Source organism: Ochotona princeps, chromosome 2 (genome assembly GCF_030435755.1).
Source record: "Ochotona princeps isolate mOchPri1 chromosome 2, mOchPri1.hap1, whole genome shotgun sequence".
NCBI lineage: Eukaryota > Metazoa > Chordata > Mammalia > Lagomorpha > Ochotonidae > Ochotona > Ochotona princeps.
In genome coordinates, this window is record NC_080833.1 from 108,801,784 (window position 1) to 108,827,682 (window position 25,899).

The 25,899-nt window shown below is 53.1% G+C and overlaps 1 protein-coding gene across 6 annotated transcripts in view; it reads right to left on the reverse strand.

Annotated features, from left to right (window-relative positions):
* LOC101528235 (small conductance calcium-activated potassium channel protein 3) overlaps window positions 1–25,899 on the reverse strand; it is a 218,587-nt gene that overhangs the window by 94,707 nt on the left and 97,981 nt on the right. For all 6 annotated transcript variants that reach the window (XM_058660360.1, XM_058660362.1, XM_004588975.2 and 3 more), the window contains one exon: window positions 17,364–17,459. In XM_058660360.1, coding sequence (XP_058516343.1) covers window positions 17,364–17,459 — 96 coding nt within the window. The remainder of the gene's footprint in view (window positions 1–17,363; window positions 17,460–25,899) is intronic.

Here is a 25,899-nt window from a genome sequence, read left to right on the forward strand (position 1 = left end):
GGGGATGTTTCTGACCGGCAGGGAGACACCAAGATGGACAAGAAAGGCATTCTGGCAAGCCTCGGGCTGCTGCTGTCAACACAGAACAGCCTGGTTGAGGCTCCTGGGAGTAAAATGCTCTGAGTTGGCAGTCTGCACTGACACCTGCCACTCTGAGAATGACCTGGTGTCATTATCAGCACGCAGTGACCCCTGCAGATGACCCAGACATGCTCATCCACGTCTCCAAGCCCCTGCTGGCCCTGAGCTTTTATGTTCTGAGAGGCACATGCATAAGACAGAAAACCAACAAGTGCAGGTCCTGCTTTTAAGCATGCTCGCTTGAGTGGGGATGGGAAACAAGCCGGTGTGTGTGTTGTGGCTCAGGGATGGGGCCCAGCTGTTCCCACAGCTGGCAGCAACACCTACAGCTGCCAGCGACAGCAACCAACAAGAACAAGCTGGTGGTACCCGTGGTCGTGTGACTGCAGGGGACAGAAGGGACACGTTCTGCCCAGAGGGGACAGCTCCTTTCTGCAGAGCCTCCTGCTACTTCACAAGCAGCACAAGTGCTCCTGTCCCCTGGCCCTGTGGGTGCTTACGGCTTCCCTGTTCCTAACCCTAACTCTCTGTACTTGCCTTGTAGGTGTTTTTATATCAATCCATCTATCCAGCTACCATGCATCCATCAAGCCACAGAGACACAGTAACACACCCCCTCAGGTGCTGCCATCATGAGGGGGACCCAGCTGCTCTCTGAGATGCTGAGTTAGAGGTAGACCTGCCAGGCCAAGGGATGGTCACTGCTTGCCTGCAGAAAACCACACCCTGCTCCTCCCCCAATGGGGTATGCACAGCAGGAGTCAGGACACTCACTCCACTGGCCAATGCTAATACAATGTACCTGGGGTCACAAGCCACAGAACCCACATGGGGTTTGCTGGGACATCACAGTCACAGCTTGCAGGGTATGCATGGCAGAGACAAAAGCACCCAAGATCACATTCAGGCTTAACATTCCCTATGCACCTCATGGCCTCCATGCCATCTCGGCCATCTTTGTTAGCCTGCAACAGTTGGGAGGTACAAGCCCAGGATCCTGCATTCAAACTAGCACCTGCTTGACTCCCCACTTCTCCTCCATGCCCCTCCCTCCCACGACCTGTCTGAACCTATCTCCCTCTTTGCTGGACCAGCACTGAGCAGCAAATCCATGCTTGCTGGAACTACCTGGATCCCACCAGGCTGGTTTGAGACAATAGGAGTGGGAGCAAACAGGGCAAAGGAAAACACAGCTTGCCCTGAGCCCAGTCAAGAACTGGCAGGACTGGGATTTGAACCCAAGTAATCTGACCCCAGAGTATGACCTTCAACCCTGTGTACACACAGGCACACACACATATGCATGCATGTACATATGCATGCACACAGGACTAAAGGTGTTGAAGACCTCAACAGTCGTCGCCCGCAGGCAAGGCCTGGGCCTCCATGCCTCCAGCAAAAGGCTTGGGGTTGTGGCACCACCTCCTTGGCAGAAGATCTTGGCTGAGATTCATGACACTGCTGTGTGGTCCATGAATCATTTCATCCAGGACGGGAAGCAGACTCCAGAAAAATCAGTCATATGCCCGATAGGGAGCAACGGGGCTAAGATGCAAACTTGGTGCCCATGCTTGAACATCCCACCCTGGGCTGTATTGCACTTTATTTCCATAAGGGCTCAGCTGACATTGCAATCCTGGGAGCAGAAGAGCATAACTACCACTCCTCTACATGTCTTCAACAACACCAAACCAGGAGCTGGCGCTGGGTTACAGCAGGTTAAGCCTCCCCCTGTGACGCAAGCATCCCTTATGGGCACTTGTTTGAGACCCAGTTGTCCCACTTCCAACCTGGCTTTCTGTTAATGTAATGGAGGATGGTCCAAGGGCTTGGGCCTGTGCACCCACATGAGAGACCTGGAAGAAGCTCCTCTCTCCTGGCTCTGGCTTTGTCCAGCCCTAGCTGTTGTGGTCATTTGAAGAATGAACCAGTGGTGGAAGCCTCTATCTCTCTCTCTCTGTAATTTTGCCTTTCAAATACATTTAGAAAAAAAACTAAAACATAACAGTCAACAGATGGAAAGAGGCCTGCAGGAAATGTGGTATGTTACTCCGCAGAGTAGTATGTCTCATATGGACTCTTGCCCTGCGTGATGCTCCTGACCCTTGGGTTTCCAGTAGCCTCTGAAGTAACAGCCAGATGGGACAGGAAGGCGTGTCCACTCCCCACTGTGGGTAACCCAGCCTCCCACCAAATTATAATGTGGAACCTGTCTGGGACATACATTCCAGACCACACTGCTCCCTGCTATGAGCCATCCCGTCCCTCCTCCTCCTCATCCTCTTTCTCCAAAGCCACCTAGGCAGTATAGGCTGTAAAAGTCAGCCCCACAGATTCAGCCTGAAACCCACAAACACACAGAAGTCGATCCATAGCCACAACCACTGTGCATTCAGACCTGAAAGAGGGGAATTAGGGGAGAGGGCGAGAAGGGGAGCAGAGAATGCTGAGAGGTGGGCGACAGGGTAGTAGTGGTTAGGAGGGGGGAGTGCAACCCAACAGAAAGTGAAAGAGAGGTAGGGAGAGGCATAGCTCCCGTGTGACCCCAGCCCTTGCTGGCTTGCCGTGAGCCACATGTCCCCTCCCCAACATGGTACATGGGCATCTTTGGAGCCCCCACAACAGCTGTAGGCAAGGGCCAGGTGGAGGCGACAGTAGTCCATCCTACTAACACTCATGGACACACGGGACTGCCTAGCCTAACATGCGTGTTTGCATCCTGCAGACAAAGCAAGGAGGAACCCCTTGCCTTGGGGAGGCCACTGGGGAACCATGTATTTTTAGGTGTGAGCTTGCTTTAGGAAAAATCAGACCAAAACTGTAAAATCCTCAGGTTCTCCAGGAGTCTGATGAGCATAGCTTTTGCCGAACATCTGCGAAGATCCGCCGGAGCCAGCCAGGTGGGAGCTGTACTGGTGATGGTGAAGAGCGTGAACTTCATCTCCTGATGGGGCCGGAGCCCCGGGCGTCTGTGGGCTGTGGTCTTAGATATGCAAGCTCCCTAAGGTGGGAGACATCCAGTATCTCTGTCTCTGTCTCTCTCTCTCTGTCTCTCGCGTCCACCCTGCATTTCAGAGCCAAAGCAAAACTCACACCCATCTCCCTGCCCCTGCTATACTCCTGGCCTCTGGTCTTCACTATGGACTCCATAGCATGCCCTCTGTCTCCTGTCCATTGTGCTGCCTGTGCAGCCCGGAAACAGTCCCATCAGCACACTCTCCTTGTGGCCCTTCTCATAGATGCTGGGACTGCTGCCACTGCAGTCATTCCTGCTCTCACGATCTGCTCTGTCGTCATCATCTGCTCCCCCAACCCCAGTGTTCATTTCTCATCACCCCCTTTGTGGCCAGCTGCATCCCCTTTCCTCACCCTAGTACCCCAAAGCCTAGAGCCTATGCATTCTTCATAGCTGCTTGGGCAGGGTCCCTCACCACCTCCACCTCCCCCCACCAACCCTTCACCTGCTAGGTCTACCTGACCTTCAGGGACCACCCCACATCCCCCCCATGGGGTGGAAGTGCTGGTGTTGCACTCAGTTCCCTCTGTAGCCAGGAGTGTGAGTATCTGTATGCTTATCTCCTCTTTAGATCACAAGCCCGTTTAGGGCAGGGACCTGCCCTCCCTCCCTCCCTGCTGTGGTGGCTCACAACAGACCTTCCACAGCTCCCTGGGGAAGGCATTAATCACCTTTTGTCCAGTCCTCAGGGGAGGTGGAGAACGTTGCTATTTCTAACAGCAGCAGGAAGACAAATATGACCCTGCCCACTACCCTCCCCACACCCGCCCCAACACACACACTCCCAGCACTGGTCATTTCTCTTTGCTCTCCAGGCAATGTTTCTAGCACATTCTAACCAAAGGCAACAGACAGGCAACGTAGGGACCTTGGAGAGCACTGAGCCCTGGATGAGCAAATGAGGACAGTGAGCTCTGGGGGTCAGCCATCAGGGACACAGCCGGCAGGTGCCCAGGATGTACCTGACTCCCTGCCCAGTGCTCCTGCGGAGCCACCAGGCTGTGGCAGCCCTGCACCTGGCAGATGGCTCCACCATGGCTGCGTTATGGTCTCTGGTTTGTGACCATGACCAGTGCGGTCACAGGTCAGCAGTCGTGGCCAGGCCCAGCTGCCACGGATGTACAATGCCTTGGGGAGTGTCGGAGCCACAGTGGCATGTGGCCGTGCGCCAGCACTCTCCCGTGACACAGCCTGCTGGGGTGATGCTGCTGCAACCCAATCTATTCAGAGGCCTTTCATGCCACAGACCCTGAGTAATAGAACCAGTGCCCAGCCTGTGGTTCTCAGGCCTCCCCCAGTGTGAACACCACGCTGCCCTGGTTCAAGGCACAACACACGCTTGTTACACCAAAGGCACAGGAGGCCTGGGAGCTAGCGTGGGGATGGGGGGCATAAAACCACAGGGATACGCCAAAAGATTTTTAGGATGAAAAAGATCTTTAAAAAAAATTTTTTTTCCCAACAGTACTCCTATTTACAATTCAACAAAAGAAAGTTGGCTGCCCCCTTTTCAGTTCTGGTTCTACCACCTTCATCACGGTGGTTTAGACGGCACTGTCAGGGTCAGGCACATCCACCATGGGAGGACAGGAAGCTGGGAGGGCCTCGGACATGTGTCAGAACCCCACGACCAGAGGCAAAGGGCATAAAGCAGCAAAGGCAAACACACCAGAGGCAAGTGGAAGGTGCAGTCCTCACTGCTTTCTGCAAATGTCAACTGCACCACAGGGGCTGGGAGACCAAGGGCCAGGGGCTTAGCTGCTCAGTTGGGGAGATGGGGCAGGGTGGAGAGAGCTCCAGCAGATTCTCCAGGCAGCGAGGACACACCAGCCACTGCCCAAGTCCAAGGGCACTAGCTGTCTTGGGGCTGCAGCAATAGAATACAAAGATAGGCAGGGGCCTTCCATGCCAACCAAACTGCAGCCAGGGTAGTGGTGGGTTCCGTGCAGGGTAGCATGACCAGGGCTGAGACAAGACCTCTTGACAGTGCCAGGGAGGTTGGTAGTACGGAGAAGAGGGGGAGAGAAGACCCTGGAAAGTCCTAGGCCCAACTCAAGGACCTCCCTATGAAAACAGCCAGACAAGGAGGAGAGAGAAACAGGCACAGCTGAAGCCTGACCCACTGCAGCCACAAGCAGCCCAAGGCTCAGTGTCCAAAGGGAAAGTCATGCCCAGTCCTAGCTGGCATCACTTGGTGAGGGGCAGAGGCAGGTCTGGTTCTGAGAGTCAGGGAACAAGCAGGGATACAGCAGTTTCAGATGACCAGTGATCAGGCACTGGGTGGGAGCCAGGCCTCCCCAAGGGGCGGAGAGGGGCAGTGGGCAGGAAAGCGCAAGAGGCAAGCTGAGTCAGGCTGATGGACCTCAAGGGCAAGTTTAGGTTCATAGGGCCCAGGAGGGAGGGTGGAGAGACTGCAGCAGGCCCCGCACTGGTATTTGAGAATGGTCCTCTGAGATGGTACCCTTCCCATCTCTCCCATCCCCTCACCCTGCCTTTCCCTGCATGTGTGAGGCAAAGGTGCACAGCCAGCACCAGGACTTCCAGCAAGCAGAGGAGCAGCTGGAGTACAGCAGAGTCCTGGCTGAGGTGAGGGTCTCGGGAACAGGTGCAGGGTTGGACCGGCAGCATCTGGGTCACCCTGGGCTCTATTGCAGGCACTCTCTGCACCCTGTTTGTCAGGCAGGGGGAATCCCCAGGACTCAGCCCCCAATCCCGTCCTGCCCACTCCCAGGTCCTGCAGGATTGGGGTTGGAAAGATAGCTGGAGGTCAGACTTCTCTTTCTGAAACCGGGAGAGCCAGTAGGCTCTGCGATGGCCAGCCTGGCTGCAGTCCAGTCTACCTCTCACCAGCCACAGGACTCAGGCACAGCATTTTTCTTCTCTTGGCCACAGTTGCCTGCTCTGTGAAATGGGGTGGTACAGGCTTCACTTCACAAGACTGAAGTCAGGGATTAACCAAGATCATGTAGTAAAGGCTCAATCACCAGCACATGAGATCAACAAAAAGGAGATTGCCAGCCAGATGGCCAGGGGTTACAAACTGCGTTTCAAATCCATACTTGTACTTAAAACCCCAGACAGAATAAGAGTAAGTCAAGTTCAGGGACTGGACAAAGCACGGGAGGCCTGTGGGGTCGAAGGGGTGAGAAAATGCCACCACAGGCCTTAAAGGGGGCAAATAAGGTCGCATGGAAAATGACAGCGTCCTTCCCTGAGATGGCAGGCAGTGACGGGCACACAGCAATGCGGATTACCTAATGCCACTGAGCTCTACGCTTACAAGTGGTTTTGGGGTGGGCATTGGGCTTAGCTGTTACGAAACCACTAGGGATGGAAGCGCCTGGACTCCTGACTCCAGTTTTCCCCTAAAGCCAACCTCAGGAAGGCACAGGTGATGATGGCTTAAGTACTTGGGGCCCTGACACCCACGTGGGAGACCCAGATGGACTTCCTGGCTCCTGACTTCAGCTTGGCCCAGCCCCAGCTGTTGAAAGCCTTGAAGAGTCTCTCTTTCTGCTTCTACCTTTCAAATTAAAAAGGCTTAAAAGATCCAATTCACGTTACAATTTTTTTTTCCCTGCGGCAATGTTTTATTAAAACTTTGAGATGACAAAGTCCCACATGTGTCCAGGTCTACTGACCACAGCCCAGCGTCCCTCCATGCTATGCCTAACAGAAGGAACAGAACTCTGTGCGCTGAGTGCTGCTGAGGAGTTATGGAGCACCTAGTGTGTGCAGTGCCATTATTAGGCACCACTGAGGCAGCCACAAGAGTGACTGAGCAAGCATTGCCCTCATTGGGTCACTACCTGGACATGACACTGCTCAGCCAGGGGCACATACTGCCCGCCAATCCTCAGTGCTATCAAAACACACACCTCAGGTAGTGGGGTTTACTGCCCATGGGAAGCCCCAACAGAGAACAGCTGCTGTGAGAGAGGTGATCCTCACTCAAGCACAGCCACAACGACAGAACTGGGCCACCAAGTCGGCTTATCACTGCTGTAAGTAAACTATCTGAGGGAGCCCCTCGGGAAGGCATTCTGCCTTATGGCTTGGTGACTCACAGCCCAAGATCAGATGGTCTTTGTGGTCCAGCATCTGGTGAAGGGCGACCACAGATATTCTCTCTGTGTATGTGTCTTTCAAATAAATTAAAATTTGAAGAACTATGGAACAGAATGAATCAACTCTGACACACACAGGCACACACCCTGGCATATTCTGTTAAGTGGCCACTTGTTCCCCAGGACTATGGAGAAGGGGAACTTTGCATTCATGGAAGAAGACAGAACTGAGAACTGTGGCAAAGAGCTGGGCCACTTACTGTGATTACCCTAAAAGCTTGGAGGTGTCTGACTGATTTACATCGGTAAGAGAAGCAAGAGCGCTCACCTTTAAACTTTCAGCTGTTGCAGCCAAAGTGGTGTTTTCTTAATTTGTTTATGGCTTTAAAGCTGTCTGAGGGGACAGTCAGCTTCCCGTCTGGCAGAGGGCAAGGTCATCAAAGAGAAGGGACTGTGTGGAATGCAGGTTGTTCATCACCTGTACCCTGCAGTGGTCACGGCTTCCCTCCCTCTGTTTTTCTCTTTGCCTCTGAGCATCTCTCAAACAAGCATTTGAGTACTATTAGAGATCCCAGGGATCACCTGGTCCAACCTGCCCATTTTACAGACAACAAAACTGAGTCAGAACAAGATGTGTGGCCCAGACCAGGCAGTGATCAGCATTCCACACAGACCAGGCTCCTAGACCTCCGGCCCCAGGGCTCCGGGCTGGCCAGGGAGGGAGCCCTCTGGTACGTAGTCATCTCTTCAAGGAACTCTTTCACTCCACTGCCACGACTGTAATGGTGATTTCTCATTTCCCTGAATCCCTCTAGAAGCTTCTTGAGAAGCTCCACAGCTTACACAGCCCAGGGTGGGGATGAGTGTGTGGTTACCAAGGCAACACACGACTGGTGGATTCAACCTCCCACAGCTGCCTCTTCTTCCGAGGGCTCGGAGGGGGGGACCAGAACCAGAGTCCCCATTCACAAACACTGACTCCTCCCCCAGGCAGCTTCCCCTTGATCCCCTGCCAGGACACCCCCAACATCCTGGACCCACCCTCCCAGCCCCCCACTGCGCAGGAAGCTGGAAGTGAATGGAGCCCAGCAGGCTGTGTGGGAGGTCTGGGGCTGTCCCTCCAGGCCTGGGACAAGCCGCAACATGTCTGGGTCAACAGTTTTCACACCTGCTGACAGACAGCACCCGCCCTGGCAGGAAGCAGAACACAGGAGGACACTTTCAAAGGACAAAACAGACAGTCAACACAGGCAGCCAAGGCGGACCGCAGCCTGGCTCCACATTGGCCAATCAGCCCATGGTTCTGGGCCACCAAGGGCTGCCAGTCAGGTCCTGGGCTGAGCAGCCACTATGCTGTCACACCCCAGGCAAGGAGGGAAAGGCTCAAATGTTTCAATATCTCCCAAAGAAGTACATAGCACTGCACCTACAGCAGAGCAGGTGTGGTTACCATGGTGAGTCCTGAGCAACACACCTGAGTGCAAAGATGCTGGGGCTGAGACAGCCGACCAGGGGCAGGGGACTGGGAGAGCCACGGGGGAAGAAGCATCTGTGCTGAAGCCAACATACAAGGAAGTGACAGCAGCCAGGCTAGAGGTCCATGACCCAGGCAGGAATTCTGCAGAGCACCCAGCACCAGGCAGGAGGCATCCTCATCACTCTCACTGAGACAACTGCTAACAGGTCAACTCCGAACCCTCGTGTTCTAGGCAGTGTTGCCAGGCTCAACCACCTTGAGTCGTGGTGTCCATGTCCCTCCTCTTCTCTCTGTCCAGCCCCACTGAGCCCAGATGGGCTGAATAGGAAGGTCAAGGCCCAAACAGAACAGTGGTCAGACAGGACACCCTCCCCTGACACACATGCCCTGTTTTCAGTTCCCAGTGTGGGGTGACCCATCAAGGGGCCCTCATGAGAAGAGCACAGGAGAGGGAGGTAAAGTTGGTGGGGGAAGCCGCCACCCATAGTTTCCTTAAGCGAGTTCTCGCCTCCTCTCTGCTTATCACACCTTCCTTAAGGTGAACAGAGGCCTGCCTGGGGAGTTTCTCTGAAGGTGATTCAAGTTCAAATTCAGGCCAGCTCAGGCCCAAACATTCAAGGTCTCCGCTCCTGGTGTATTCAAGGCTTAGCATCACATCCCCCCTACCAGTCCCACCATGGAACTTGCCCTGTCTTCCCAGGAGGTACGTGACACACCCTCCACTGTGGCCATGGGATGTCCCCCACACACCTCAGAGGACAGAGCTGGTGACGTTGGTTCACAGTGGCTCAAGGTCTAGGACAAAGCAAGTCCCCAAGGCAGAAATTTGGTTTAACCTATTTCTGTGTTCTCTGCACCTGGCATAAAATAGTCCTGTGATAAATGAGCTGTTTTGGTAAATTACATAGGGATTAGTCAATTGAAGGAGGTTGGTCCAGGACTCTCTCAATATCATTAGTGTCAGGTGGCCTTACAGGTGAATTCAGGATGTGACTTGAGCCCACTCTCCTTCATAGGGAAACACGGGCAAGGGGCAGTGAGGCCCAGGGCTTGTCTCAGCCTGGGCCTTCCTCATGGGGTACCCCAAAGCACCTGTAGGACAGATACCCATGTGCTCCTGAACAGCACAGTCCCCTCTTTGGGACAGTCAGGACGCAGCAGGTGAGCCTGTTTATACTGTGAGCCGTCTCATGAATATAATTTATGTCCTATAATTAGCAGGAATTTCTCTCTGCTGAGACCTCAACTTGTATTTAATAAAAAATAAACACTTTTGTACCCCTCATAAATAAAATGTCTCCCTTCATTTGTGTTCTTGATGTTTCAGATTCATGAGGCTGAAGACCTACCTCGGCGGGAAGATTGAAGAAGCTTCCGGAAGCAAACGTTAAGGGGACCGACACCCCAGAATCAGAGTAGGTGATAGGATGGACACTTTTTACTCTGAACGTGGCCATGGCCACAAGGTTAAATGAGCAATCATTGAAGTTCCCACACAGGTGCTGGATGCTGGGTGCAAAATCATCACCCTGTGTTCTAACCTGGGCCCACAGCAACCCTCTCTGATTTCATTCAGCAAGCTTTAAGGAAACACCTGTGTCCCAGGCACTGGCCTGGGTGCTGCTCACCCCCCAACCCCAGCAACCTCCATAAGAACATCAGGAGGACACGGGTGAATCAGACCCTACCCAGTCCCCAGGCTGCAAAGCAGGCATTTCCTCCCAGGAACACTCAGGTCCTCCTCTCCTGCAGGATCCTGGGAAAGCTGGGCCCTCTGACCCTAACCCTCCTGGTCTCTCCATGGGCTCATCTTCCTCATCTCACTTCTGGGCTGCCATCATCCCTCTAGGGATCTGACCCTGTGCTTCCTGTCCTGTCTGGGCCCCTGCACATTTAGCCCCCATCATTGTCCAGCGGGTAATTGAATCTCCCTTCCCACAACCTCAAGCTCAAATATATCGGGCCTGGCAAGGTAGCTCCACAGCTGGGGTCCTCGCACTGGGATCCCATGTGGGCACCAGTTCTAATCCCGGCAGCCCTGCTTCCCATCCAGCTCTCTGCTTATTGCCTTAGGAAGCAGTTGAGGATGGCCCAAAGCTTTGGGACCCTGCACCCATGTGGGAGACCTGGGGGAGGCTCTAGGCTCCTGGATTTGAATCAGCGCAGCGCCGGCCATTGCGGCCACTTGGGGTAGTGCATCATCAGACAGAGGATCTTCCTCTCTGCATCTCCTCCTCTCTGTATATCTGACTTTACAATAAAAATAAATAAATGTAAAAACAAACAAACAAACAAAAACCTCAAACATATCCACACCTGACCTTGACCTCCTTCTGTGATTTTCCTGCCCACCGTGTCTCCCAGCCCAGCATACCTCCACTCCAGCCTTCTCAACCTTGCTTGTTCAACACAGCCTCTCCCTGCCCTGCTCTTGCACTTGTCTTCGCTGGGGACACAATCACTCTGCTGTGGCTTGCATGTCCCCACCAAGACCCTGTGGTGAGATTGAACCCTCCAGTGAGAGGCAGGCCCAGTGAGGCCTTCTAGAGGTGAGAGAGCCAGGAGTGAGAATCCATTCCTGGACTCATGAGTTGGTTCAGGTGTGGGGTGAGCATTTCTAGAGTTTAGCTCTATCTCTTGCACAATCTACCCTGTCCTGCCTTGGGACTGATGGGTCCCCACCAATGAGAAGGCCTTTACCAGACATGGTTACCCCAAACTTCAGCCTCTAGCAAATAATCCTCTATGATTTATACATTTATTGGGGCTATGGTGTGTATCCATAGCAAAACGAATCAGACCAGGACACCACCCTCACAGAGATTGCAATAACCAACACACTTGTCCACTGTCTCCCTTCCCCTGGGACTGGTCCCTCCAACATTTGCACACTGCTGGTTAGAGAGCCCTGTTTAAGATGCAGATCTGGGGACTGGTATCTGGCACAGCTGTTACGATGTCTGCATCCCATATTGATGGCCTGGGTTCGAATCCCAACTCCTGCTCCCTGTTAATAGGCACCCTGACAGGAAGTAGGGATGGCTCAAGTGGTTATGCCCCTGCCATCCGTGTCTAAGACCCGGATTGGAGTTCTAAGCTCCCCGCTTCAGCCCTGCAGCTCCTGCAGGGACTGGATGGCAGATGAATTGGCAGATGGGAGCACTCTCCCTCCTCACTTCGCCACCCCAACACCTGCCTGTCTGTCAAGCAATTTTAAAATTATAAAATGCAAATCTTCTTTCTCCCCAGCTGGAAACCATCTTGTGGTTCCTGCTGCTGCCCACAGGACATTCTAAAACCCTTTAGCAAAACAGACAAGTTCCTATAGGACCTGCCTCCGTCCACAGCACACCAACCCCATCACCCAGCATGGAGCAGTGTGCAATTTCCCATTCTGGGGTCTGTTTGTCAAGCCACTCTGCATGTGCTATTTAATTTGATGCACACAGCAACCCTTTCATGGTGGGTGGTAGCATGAGTCCCACTTTACCGAAATTAAATAGAACAAGAGGGACTAAGTCACTTGCTAATGGCCACCATACCCCCTTAAAACGACACAAAGCAGACCACCGCGACTCAAGCTGGGCAGTTCTTAAGCCACATTCTTCCAGGATGGCCCCACAAGCCTTTATCAGAACCATCGAGGGTCCTGGTGTAGTAAACAGAGAGGAAAAGTTGTTTTGGGGTTTCCCCGAGCTGCGCTTCTATCAGAATCTCACTCACCCATGCTAATCCTCCAGTCTATGGTGCCAGCATCCCATATGGGCACCAGTTCATGTCCCAGCTGCTCCATCCCATCCAGCTCCCTGCTTTTGGCCTGGGAAAGCAGTCAAGGATGACCCAAAGCCTTAGGATCCTGCACCTGCGTGGAAGACCCGGAAAAAGCTCCTGGCTCCTGGCTTCGGGTTGGCTCAACTCCGGCCACTGTGGTCAGGTGGAGAGTGAACCAGCAGATGGAAAATCTCTTTCTATCCCCCTTTCTGTGTAAAATCTGCCTTTCCAGGAAAAATAAATAAATCTTAAAAAACAAAAACCGTACTGAATGAATGCCAGAGCTAGACCTGCCAGCAGCAGCAAGGGAGGGAAGCAAGATGGAGTTCACTTGGTCACTCGGGCAGCTGGGGACATACCGAGGGCATCTGCCAGGACAGCCTGCAGCCTGGGCAGGGAAGCTGGCACTGGGGACCTTGAAGATGCTATTGACAACAACGGATAGCACGACTCTCAAAGTTGTGGTGAATAAGCAAAGTGCATTGTCTTCTCTTTCCAAAACCTCCCAGGTGAATGTTTCGACACTCTATATGCTACAAACAATGGCCTGCGAAGGAGACTGAAGAGGGCTGGCACTGCCTGTGACTTCACCCTGTTCCGGGGCCAGAAGCTGGGCTGTGGGAGGGAGTCCCAGGCAGGTGGTTCATCTCCTCAGCCACTCAGCTCCAGCAGAATGGGTTTGAATTTGGGCTCCCCAAAACTCGGGCAGGGGCTCTCCAAGTAACCACATTCAGAAGAGGTCAGGTGGCCAGGATTCCTCCCCTCAGGGTGACAGTGCTCAGAGGAGAGGCTCCACACAGTGCTTGTGTCACCTGGCCTTGCACCTGCACCATGTGAGGACGCAGCTCTCCCACTGGTGTAGACGCAGTGCCGGGCACCATCTTGAATGCGGCCAGCCTCCTTCCCTTGACACCCATGCCTTCTGCTGCCACCACCAGCCTAGAGCTTGGACTTCTCAGCCTCTAGAAGCATGAGACACGAATTGATGTTCTGTACAATCTTCTTAGGCTCAGACCTTTTCTTGTAGAGGCAGGAATGGGCTCAGACTGTGGTGGACCAGGCCAAGCCGTAGGTCCCTCGGCCCTCCAGCCAGAGTTTGAGTCATTCTGCAGTGTTTTGAAAGGATTCTTCCTGGTGAGCACAAGTCATCCAAACTCACAAACAGGAACAATGTTCTAGAAGGTTTTCTCTATCCCATCCCAGTTTCCCATCCTGGTACTGGGCCAGGATTGGGAGGGTTGGGGCCAAAGTCACTGGATTCCTGCTAAAATGTAGCCAGGTGACCAGCCCCCACCTGCATTACAGGGCACTGGCTGCCCCTCCTGGAGGAAGGAGAAGCCTCCAGAGATGCCCTGGGAGTCCTCCTGGGTTACCTCTTTCCTCCAACTTTGAGGAGGCAGGTCCTCAGCCAGCTGTGTGGCTAGACACAAACAGAAAACTACGAAGTTGGCAGGCTTGGGACCCATGACCCAGGTGAACGAACCACAGACTAGCGAATGCTGTAAGCTGCATAGCAACCAGCTAGCCTGAATCCAGAAACTTTGCATCAAAAACACACATGTGTCCCCAACAACCGCTCTCTAAGACACTGTGGATCCCTAGAAAGGTAGTGATCAATGACACCACTGTCCCTGCGGTGGGGGAGAGGGCCTGCCAACAGAAATCACGAGGCTGCTGCAAAGGGGCACAGTAGGAGCAAGCCCTTCCTTGGGCAGGCACTCTGGGCCCATTTCCTGCTGACAGAAGGGCGTGCCAGTATAAACAGAAAGAATATGTTACCAGAAAAGCAAGAGGCACATAGAAAACTGGATGTGCAGGTGGATTTCCTCACATGACTAAGGGTGCAGGTGGGTGACAAGAGCTGAGGGTGCAGACAGGGTCAGTACCAGGCAGCCATGTCCACCCTGAGGCCCAGCTGCTATACGGGATGAAACCCAGTTAGGAGCAGTGGCACAAGAACCTGTGTTGTGGCATAACCACTAAAGCCCTGCCTGTGATTCTAGCATCCCATATGGGCACTTGTTCAAGACCAGGCTGCTCCACTTCCCATCAAGCCTCCCGCTAATATGCCTGGAAAAGCAGTAGAAATGACCCAAGTCCATGGGAACCTTGCAATCCAAAGGAAGTTCCTGGTTCCTGGCTTTAGTCTGGCCCAGCCACGGCCATTACAGCCATCTGGGGAGTGAACCAGTGAATGGAAGTTCTCTGTCTCTTCCTCTGTCTGTCTGTAACTCTGACTTTCAGTTAAATAAGTGAAATTTTAAAATTCAAACTCTCCATTTCATGAAAGTCCACCAAGGGTTCTACACTTTCACACTCCCTTAAAAGTTCAACAAAGTCAGGGCCAGCCACCGCTTATGACACTGGCATTCCATATCAGCACCAATTCAATTCCCAGCTCTTCCACTGCTAATCCAGCTCTCTGCTAATGCACCTGGAGGGCAGCAGAGTGGGGCCCAAGTGCTCCCCTGCCAAACTCAATCCAGAAATTCTGGGATTCTGAGTTCAGCCTGACCCAGCCCTGTTGGGGCCAAGCAGGTGGTAAAACAGCAGACAGAAGATTTCTCTATCTCTCCTTCCCTCTGTGTCACTCTGTGTTTCAAGTAAATAAATAAAACTTTAAAAACAAAAGAAGGAGGCTGACATGATAGCTCAACTGACTAATCCTCCACCTTCCAGTGCCAGCATTCCACATTGGTACCAGTTCGTGTCCCGGTTGCTCTACTCCCAATCCAGCTCCCTACTTATAGCCTGGGAATGCAGTAGAAGATGGCCAAAGTCCTTGGGCCCCTGCAACCACATGGAAGACCTGGAAGAAGCCCCTGGTTTCAGATCAGCTCAGCTCTGGCCATTGTGGCCACTTGGAGAGTGAGCCAGCAGATGAAAAATCTTCCTGTCTCTCCCTCTCTCTGTAAAATCTGTCCTCCCAATAAAAACAAATAAATCTTAAAACCAAAAGAATAGAGTTTCACAAGGTGGGTGATGGAGCCCCCACACTTCATATGGGGAAACTGAAGCCTAGGGAAGTGACTACCAGGCCACAGCCATCCCGGCTGAAGTGTCAAGGTCATCCTGGGTGAAGTGTCCAAGTCAGGATTGAATGCTGCAGATTTCACTTTGCTTCAATAAACTGGGTCTGAGATCAGCAACCCACAGCATCCTCCATAGCCCATGGTCCGGCTTGAGCTGAGGCCGGAAGACGGGTGTCTGGCCGCAGCACAGGACGCTGCAGCTGGGCCTGATCAGGGCTAAGGCTGCTGGCCCGAGATGAGGAGGCAGGACCGTGGGAGAGCCAGAGGGTGAGACACCTGGCTCCACTCACTTCACTGCCTAGAGCAGGAAGAAAAACTGTCAGGCTGAGCTGGTAACTGCCCAAGCCTGGGGTCCAGCTGAGGATCCTTTTTGCTTTGGCCTGTGTAACACCTGCTCACACAGATCAGGAAGATAACCCAGTAGCACAAGATTCCCTTGAGAGGAAAACCGGTCATTCCAAGGATGGAGGAATGACCTGGGTCCCCTGGCTACTTTTGGGTGGGGAAGGACACAGCCTGAAACCCAAACTGTCACTGTCTCTCCTGCCTTGGGCCTGGGCCTGGTTGCTTCCCTCAGTACACCTGGTTCTGATCTGGGGTAGACACAACACCATGGCTTGGGTGAAGGTAAACCAGTTCACACTCCATGAAGCAAGCCGCCAGTGGCATCCTGGACTCTGGACCCACAGTGCCAAGCTTCTGTCTGAGCACCTGCAACTTTCGAAAAACCTGAGCATCCCAGCTTCTACACTAGCGTCCTCTGGTCCTCGGAAGCCTAGAGCCTAGGAGGCCCAGGGCCAAAGCTCCTGCCTCCAGGCCAGCCCTAGTGCCCAGACACTCCGCCAGGAAGCAGAGCCTCTCTCTACCAGGAGGGCGCTCACCACAGTGACTCCACCCAGAAAGCGTCAGGTACCAACAAGTTCTGGAGTATCCCAGACACACCTTCCACCCTCCTCTTCACCTCCCCAGCCAAGTCGGCACCACACTCCACCTTCCAGGTGAGGAGACTGAGGCCTGGCCAGTACCAGGGCCATGCTATGAGGAAAGGTCATGGCTGAGACTCAACTCCCTGTCTTTCTACCTCTGAGTCCTGGTCTTCGTCAGTCTCATGTCTGCTGCCCAGATGTGAAACCATCCTTATTCCTCCCGCCAAATGGCTGGGATGATTTCCAGATTTACACGCACGTGAGGAAAAACAGCTGGGTATTTGAGAACTCCCCGAGGCCACGGCAGAGCAGGCCAGTGTGCAGGGGTGGGTGTAGGAGACTCTGTCACAAGGAGGTGCCTTAGTTCTGCTTTCTCCCATCTCCCTCTCCAAACCACAGCGAGCTGGCCCCCCTTTTTCACCCCACGCCACCAACTTAGCCACCCAGCCCACACTCTTGCAGGTGCCAAGTGCCTCCTGGACAATAGAAAACATGGGCCCATTCAACCGCAGGCATCAAGTTCTAGCAGAACTTGGCACCCAACAAGGGTGGGGGACATTGGCACCCCTCGCAGTACCAGAGTGTTTGCTGTTGGGTACCGTGTGTGTGTGTGTATGTGTGTGTGTGTGCCTGCCTCACACTGGGGATGAACTCAGAAAGGATTCAGTGTGACACAGAAAAGTCAACGCAGCTCACCAGGGCCTCCACCCCCGACACAACGATGCTCAATGAAGTTCCTGATAGAACACCCTCTTCTCTCCCCTCCCCACCGCTACTAAGCCCCATCTGCCTCCAGGGTTGCCCCCTCAAACCCCATGTAGATGGTGTCACTGCGGTTCTGAAGATACATGGCAGCCTCACAACTCCTTCTCTCATTAGGGCCCCAACGAGAAGTCACCCAAGGAACCTCTTAGACAGGGAGCTTCTGGGATGGGGATGGAATCCCCCCAGAGAAAGACCCCTGAATAGCAGGGTAAGGGTGGGCACACCTACCTGGACCTCACGTGTGTGGTAGGCGATGATCAAACCCAAAAGGATGATGGTGGACAGACTGATAAGGCATTTCAAGGCCAACGAAAACATGGAATCCTGCAGGAGAAAAAGAAAGAAGCAATTAGGCAGGCCCAGGAGAGAAGTGTCTCTCTTGATTCACAGGCTGTGTAAAGGGAAAGGAAGATGACAAAGGAGGGGTGTCACCAGCACCCCCCTCATCACCCACACACTCATACCCCTGCCCCAGGCACCATGGACAGACACCAGCCGGCCTTAGACCGAGCCGAACCAGCTGTGTCTCAGCAGCGGCTCCAGTTTCCCAGAGTTAAAATCTACTGCAAGGAACCCACATCCTGGTGCAGGGTGTTAAGCCACCACCTGTGACACCAACATCCCATAGCAGAGTGCCAGTGTCTGTCCCAGCTGCTTTACTTCTGATCTGGCTCCCTGCTAGTGTGCCTAGGAGAACAGTAGGGGAGGGACCAGGTGGTTGGGGCCCCAGCTTACTCCACCCCCACCATGGGAGACCTGGATGGAATTCCGGGTTCCTGGCTTCAGTGAATCAGCAGATGCAAGATAGCTCTCTCTTGTCTCTCCCCCAACACTGCCTTTCAAATAAATACATAAATCTTTCAATTAAAAAAAATCATACTGCATTGCCAAGATGAACTCTATTTGGGCATAATATATGACGGTAGTTACACGTGACTAGATTTCATTTCTGATGCGCTATTTAGAATGCTTGTGCCCCTGCTCATAAGTCATGTGAGCCATTCCCTTGCGGTGCCACTGTTGTATGACATGGGCATCAATATTCCACCATCATGGGTCTCTGTCTTCTCTTAATCAATATGAACCTGAGATTTCCAAAGCCCCTTCTGGCCCTGATAACTCAAGGTAGTTTTTTTTGTTTGTTTGTTTTCATTTTTTGTTTTCTGTTTCAGGAATTGATGAGCACATCCTGGCAGCCAGTCTCCACACCTGGCTTAGGTCAAGGGCAGCTGAAGGAGGCAAGGTCAGCAGAGCAGCTGTCTGAGAGAGAAGAGCAGGAAGCACAGGAGTAGAGAGGGGGTCCTGGGCAGAAGAAGCCATTAGGGGTCCCTCCCACCAAGAGGCAGGGACAGCCAAGTGACCTTCACCGGCAATCAGGCCAGCCCCAGGGCAGCTTAGAGAGCTGGTAGCTGTGTGATTAGCAACAGCATGAGCTTGGGGCTACACTGCTGTGTCCCAACCCTGATTTAGCCACAGGGTGCTCCATGACCTTGGACTGTTTTCCTTCACCATTCCGCCTCCAACTGCCTCACAGGTCAGTTTATAGAAGGTGCCTGGAACAGGACCTGGCTATGCCAGTCAACTGCCAGAGTCCATAAGTCAGGGCATCTGGATTGCAGGGTGGTGGACTCTCCAAGATGGAGATGCCACCCAGACCCGGGAGGACAGGCCTGAGCGAAGGGAGCAGGTGAGGTCCGGCAGCAATGGCAGACACTTCCTGCGTGGTGTTCCTAATAGCCCACACCACCTACAAGACAGTCCCTGCTCAGGCCTCCAGAAGCTGACCCTGCAAAGGACCGCTGCAAAGCACTTTATAGTTTGCAAGGAGGTCCTCCCTACTTGCTCCCGTCCACCCTCACAACAGCCCCCAGCAGGCATTCCTTCTTAGTAAATGTCAGAGGTGGAAGTTCAGGTGAGTGAGGAGCCTGTGGACCAGAATTCAAGATCAGCACCTCTACCTCTGCACCTGGAGTGCTGCCCACAGGCCCCCAGGCCCACTCTCTGGGGAGAAGCAGAGTAGAAATATGCAAGATGCCCACCTTGTGACAGCTTGAGACAGTAGTGAAAGAAGGCCCAAGTGAACCCTAGAATTGGGGTGGGAGTGCCAAGGGAGGGCACCGTCACTGTGAACAGAGAAAATGAGCACCCAGGATGGCAGGTGAGACATACGGGTACTGACAGCAGCAGAGAGGGGTCCTGCTGCCCAACAGTAAAGGCAGGGCTTTAAACAGGGACCCAGGCCTGCCAGATGCCCTGACACACACCCTTGGCCCTGCCATTGGGTGAAGACAGAAGGAAGGCCACCTCCCTGGCGTGTGTCAGTATCACCATCTCTTTGCTGCAGCCCCCAAGGTCCTTGGCGTGCCAGGCACAAGCTAGCCCTCAGGGATATGTGGGAGAGCAAATTTACAATTTCAATGCTTCTCTCTTGCTGTGTGCTTAGGGGATGCCCAACAGGGTGCAAGATGCTCTCTACGGCACCAGTAGGGACCCACCCACCAGCAGCTACCAACTCCACACACTGCCTAAAGAAAGGTCCCCACGAGATGGTCCATGAACCCACATAGCCACCACCACACCCTCAGCCCAGGCATCTAGGGACAAGCCACATATGACAAACGGTGTCCCTGAGTCCTTTGAGAATTATCACTTCCCTGTGACCACGGACGCCAGGTGTAGGAGCTACTTGGCTGGACAGCAGAGTAAGATTTCCTTCTCCTTTGCCACCTCTGTGCAGTGGCCTGCAATGGGCAAGTACGTTAGGATTTCATGCAGGTTCAGTCCAAAGTTCTCCTGTAGCATCAGACATGCACTGCAGTTGAACAAACTGGAGCGACAGGTCTGAGTATGTGTGACGGGGTTGGGGGGCTGGTGCTGGGCCCAACATGACCCCAAAGGACAGCAGGGTCCCCATTCCAGGAGCTAATCCTCACAAACACAGTCGGTACCCCCAGCTCAGGGCTGAGGAGAGCAGGCGGGGGTCTGAGAAACCTCCCCCAGGAATGAAGCAGGGAGAGAGCTCCACACTTCACGGCCAGAACTAGCCATACCGTTCTCCTCACTGCTGCCTGCAAACAGCTGGGGAGCAGCACCCCGCCCCCGGGAGAGGGGCTGGGATCAGCTGCACTGTGCAACCTCTAATTTATTTCCTTGGGCAGAAATTAAGTGAAATCAGAATCCAAGTCTATTTCCATCACTTTTAGAGGAAAGAGGTGACGGGAAAGCAGCCAGAAGCTGTCTCCTCTCTTCTGAACCTTTCCATTTGTCCTAAAACTCAAAGCCTTCCCATCAATAGACAGCTCCCATTTGCTGTCTGCCTTGGACTGGGGCGCCCTCCTAGGCCAGCTCAAGCCCCACCAGGACCCAGCTGTGCACTGAGCCCATGGGGTCCCTCAACCCTTTGCCAGATCATCTTAAGATTCTTGATTTAATAATAAATAAACACACAAACAAACCATCGCCCGTTTTCAAGCACTGCAGAACACATCACACAGTCCGGCTGAACTGGCAATGTATTCTATTCATTAAAATCTTGAATGATCATCTTTTCTTTGCTGCCTGAACTCCAACGAAGCATGAAATTGATATAGTTCTTTGGGTGATAACAGCAAGACAGGCCTGGCTAATTAGCTGCCCTACACCACACAGTATGACACCTGCCACATTGTCGTGCCCCACTTATACTACACTGAGATCCACAAAGGGACACATAGACCTTGAAGGGCTGGGGGCGATGGGGTGGAATGTTCTATGGCCATCTGGTCAACCCTACTCTCCTAGGACTTGGAACTTTGAACAGCAGATACCTGTTAACACGCAGCAGTTAAGAATTGTGTTCTGTTAGATGGGAGTCACTTTGAAAGCTTTCTTCCTAAAGGCTCCCCAAAGGGTGAATAAAGTTAAGAGCACCCATGATGGAACACTAGGCACCATTTAAAAAACAAAAACACTTCTGTGGAAAATAGACATGAAAAAAGATTCATGACAGGTTCTAAACAAAAGCTCAGACCCTGAAACTTCTACTTCCAATTATGATTATTTTGGTTTTTTTACTTTTTTTCAGGTTGAAAAAGATTGTGAGGCCACCTCAAATATCTCAGGCTACTGAGGTATCTTATTGTTTTCCTGTTTCCTTCAAACATGTTTTTCCTACAGTGAGAACATATCCGATGAGCTGTGTGTTTCAAATCTGAACCCCGGACTGACGAAAAGAGGTTTCCACATAGTTGGGGTGATTCGTCAATCTTCCCTGTGACTCTGGAAGCATCCAGCCTGGGGTGGCCATCAGACTGCCCACAAGCTCCCAGCGCCACCCGTGACAAGAATAAAGCCCCTGAGAGCTTGGTCTTCTAACCACCACTGCACCAGCAGGCCCACTTCCTACCATCACGCTGGAGAAGGTGCGGACACGCTTCTTCTCCCACAGGCTGGCTGCGGTTGCAGCTGCTCAGCTTCTGATCCAGCTCCCTGTTTAATGCCCCTGGGAGGCAGCAGGCAACAGCCTAAGTGTGTGGGGTCCTGCCCCCATGTGGGCGAAACAGATTAAGGCTTCATCTTGACCCAGCCCTGGCTGTTGCAGGCAATTGGTAAGTGAATGGAAACCTCTCTCTCTTTCCCTCCCTCCCGTCCATTCTGTCACTCTGCCTTTTAAGCAAGTAACACCTTTAAAAAAAAAAAAAAAACAGTCACAGTACTAAACTCACAACTCAAAAGGATACACCCCTGGCAAGTGGGCCAGGGTCTCTGGAACCCCTGAGACTTGAGTGGGCAGATTCATGTCCCTTAGGGCAAGTTTATGGCTTCTCTTGATACCCAGTCTACCAGAACCCATGGGATAACGCGTGGATCCTGTAAGGGCTCGGCAATCTTGATGTTTTGAGCACAGTAGGTGTTTACTAAGTGCCTCTTGAAACTAAATATTTTACCTGACATTTATTGACTACCAGCTCCTAGAAACAGGCCTTATGCACACCTGACCTCAAATCTTCACCCTACACACAAAGTCAATCTTAATGGTGGGTCAGAGAGATGGATCAACAGCTAGCCCAGCCCAGACTGTGGCTGTGGGCCATTTTTTCTATACCCCACACTTCTCCCTGACCACAGTAACCTGTAAGAAAACCAAACACCCCTTCAAGGCCCACCTGCCATTGAGAGAATAACTTCCTAGTTCAAGGGCAAGGCCAGCAATCAGCAAAATCAGGACTGGAAGAAGCTGGCTTCCTCCACCCCCATCCACCTTACCCCTGAGCTCTGGACCCTCCCATACATCCTCACCCCTACCTGCTTCTCCAGGCCAACCTGGCTGGCCCCTGCAATTTCTGCAGCCAGGCCTGCGAGGCCACTTGCAGCCGGCCTGCTTCCCCTGGGGCTGCATGGCGCGTGATGGAGTGTGTTTCCGGCCTCCTAGCCAGCCATATAAATTGCTCTCCTGGCCTGGCCTGGCCTGGCGCTTCCAAAAGCAGCCCGGAATCATAATGACAACGGTAGATCTTCCCCGAGCCTGGGAAGTCCTAAATGTGGTTTATTGTTTGGTACATTGGGAAAAAAAAAATCAGTGCTGCAGGCAGTGTGTGGGGGTGGGGCAGGCGAGCCGAAGCTTCCAGATACACCAGCTTCACCGACAGAAGAGTGTAGGGGCTCCTTCCCCGCCAGACCACACCCCCAAAAGAGCACCTACGGGCACATGCGCAAGTCAGCATGCACATGGGAGCCCTTCATGATTTCTGGAGCTCCGAGAAGGAAGGGGACAGTTTCAGGGTCTGTACTTTTACAGAACTGAGGTCTGCTGGTCCTCTCTGACATCATTATATCTTGCGCATTCAATTTGGGAAATGACTGAATTACAGAATATCTGGTGTGATGGTGTGTGGGGGGTGGCAGTTAGGAAGGTGTTATAGGTCAATAGGTAAAGCAGCCTCCTGAGACAATGACATCTCATGTGAGCAATGGTTCAAGTCCCAGCTGATCCATTTCAGACCCAGCTCCTTGCTAATGTACCTGGGAAGGCAGCTGAGGATGGTCTGAGAGCTTGGGTCTCTGCACCCACGTGGAAAAACCAGATGGAGGTCCAGATTCTTAGTTTCTGCCTGGCCCAATCTTGGCTATTGTGGCCATTTAAGGGAGTAAATCAGTGAATGAAAGATCTGTGTGTGAGTGTGTGTGTGTGTGTGTGTGTCTGACTCTGCTTTTCAAATAAATAAAATAAAAATCTTAAAAAAGAAAAGAAATCTCCTGCCGTGACTTAGCTAGTTATGCTGCCGCCTGCAGTGTCTGCATCGCATATGGGAACTGGTGGGAATCCCAGCTGCTCCACTTGTGATCCAGCTCCCTGCTAATATGCCTAGGAAAGTAGCAGAGGGTGTCCCAAGTGCTTGAGTCCCTGCACCCACGTGAGAGACCCAGAAAAACCTCCTGACTTAGGCCTAGCCCAGTGTTAGCCATGGTGGCCAGATAGAAGATCTCTCTTTTGTTCTGTCTGTCTCTCTCTAACTCTGCTTTTCAAATAAACAAAACAAAAATCTTCAAAAAAACCAACAGAATCTTAATAAGGTTCGGCTCTTCCTTGCATTCCACGCAGAAGCTCAGAAAGGGAGCGATCTCCGGCATCAGCTAATCCTGCGGCTCTGTAAATGGTTGTTCTAATTAGACACACTTGCTAATTACTGCTATGCAAATTAAGCCTGTCCCTCCTCCCCCGACAGGGCACCCACAGCTCCTCTCCTCACATTGGCGCCAAACCTGCCTCTTTCTCGCTCTCGCTCTCACTCAACGTGTTTCTCAAGATCTCGGCCTCCTGGGATCTCAGCTTGGACTCCTCCTCCCAGCTGGAGCTGCCAGAGCTCATCAGCCCTGCCAGCATCCCTAACCCAGCTCCTGCCAAGAAGTGAGAATCCTGGTTTAGTCCCTCTTGGTCCAGAAGGGAGCCACCCAGGTCCTCTGGTTCTGTGAGTAGGGCAAGCTGGGGATGCTATTACTGTGGAATGCAACGAACCCCAGCAGGAAGAGGGGGCCTGGGGGGGGGGGTACCTGGAGCTCTGACAGGCCTGAGAAGGAAGATGCTTCTGGACCCTGGATGCTTTATGACCGAGAGGGCCCTGGAGGGTGGGGAGGCCCTGGGTTCTGCAACAGAGTCCCCGTTTTCCCCACGGTAAATGCCTGGCCTCAGACAAGCCACCTCCCTCCTGTAGAACCCAGTGCCCTGCAAAACTAGATTCTCAACTCAACAGAGCCTGAAGGGGGCTGTGCCGAAAGGCCCATGGCCATGACACACACAGGCCCCACCCAGGGCCACTCTAGGTTTGTGAGTGTAGGACTGCCAGCTGCACACCCACCAGCCAAAGCAGCGAGATGAGTCTCCTAGCTTCTTGCCATGGGAAATGACCAAGAAAAAGCTGCCTTATCTGTTCCTAAACAGCAGAGGATGGGAAACCAACATGTAACTCCCATCTTGGCCACCTACTAGCTGTGTGGTGCCAGACCAGTCCCTCAACCTCTCTGAGCCTCTGAGTCCTTTTCTGCAAACCGAAAGCAACCTCATTTTAGTCACAGATATTGGAATTAAGGTGAGATCATGCACGGGGGGAGGGGTAGCCCTTCCTTTTCCACACAAAGAAAAGTTCATGCTCCCTGGAAGTCAAATCCTCTGCTGCAGAGGTCATCTGGCCACCAAAGAATTTGCAACAATTACAAAAATGCCAGCACCCCCACCACCCCCTGCCTTGCTGTGGGTGTCTGAAAGGCACCTGGAGCATGCTAGCGACCAAACATTCACCTTTTCACATGTGCTGTGTTTTCTGAGCATTTACTATGTCTGCACACCATGCTGAATGCTTGCACAAGTGCCTTGGTCTCCCCTCCAGCCCCAACCTGCTCAACCTGGGGCCCTCCCAGGAGCTCATTCTGCTGCGCTGGGCACCATCACCACACCCTCATCTTCACACAGACAACCCCCCTCCACTTCCAACCCCAGCTTGCTCCTGCCCAATGCAAGGCAACAAGGACAAGGAAGGGCAGGTGAAGCGGCAGAACAAGGGGCACAGCCAGGCTGGGCTGCTCAGACTGGGAGCCAAACCCAGCAATGGACTTGACCTTCCACCTGAATTGTGAGAGGAGGTAGGCAGATACCCTGTGTGAGGGCACTGGATAGGGGAGCTGCCAGAACACTCTAGAAGGGGCTGCTGCTTAGGCTGCCCACACTCGGGCCTGGAGACCATCCTTGCTTGGCACCCCTGCAGCTGAGCCACAAGGCTAAGTGCCAAGTGCTTTTCCTGCCAACTGAGCCCCTGGAGTGGGTGTTGGGGCAGCTTCACCATGGGACCCAGCCGCTGGGCGTGGACTCAACCTTGCTGCCACCTTTTCCAACTCACCTCTGCCTTCTCCCCTGCCGTTTCTGCTCTGCTCCCGCCCCTTATGCCCAAGGCTTCTCCCAGTCCTTCCTGTGCCCTGTCCAAGGTGCTTACACTCTAACCTCAGCTGGGAGCTGTTACTTTCCCAAATCCTCCTTGGAGGAACCCCAATACCAAGACATGCCCCCACACCCTTTGCCTTCCCTGAACCCCACACCCCACCCCCTGCCTCAGGCTGACCATGCCTAGTGACCCCAGCCAGTCACTAGGGCCCAGAGCGCTGATGCCTATCAAATTCCACTTCTGCCCTGACACCCTGTGCTATGTCTACCAGTCACATGGTCGGAATTTCAAATCGTGCTCTTACATGCCAGGCCTAGAACGTGGTCCATAGGAGGCTGATAAATAGTGGCTGA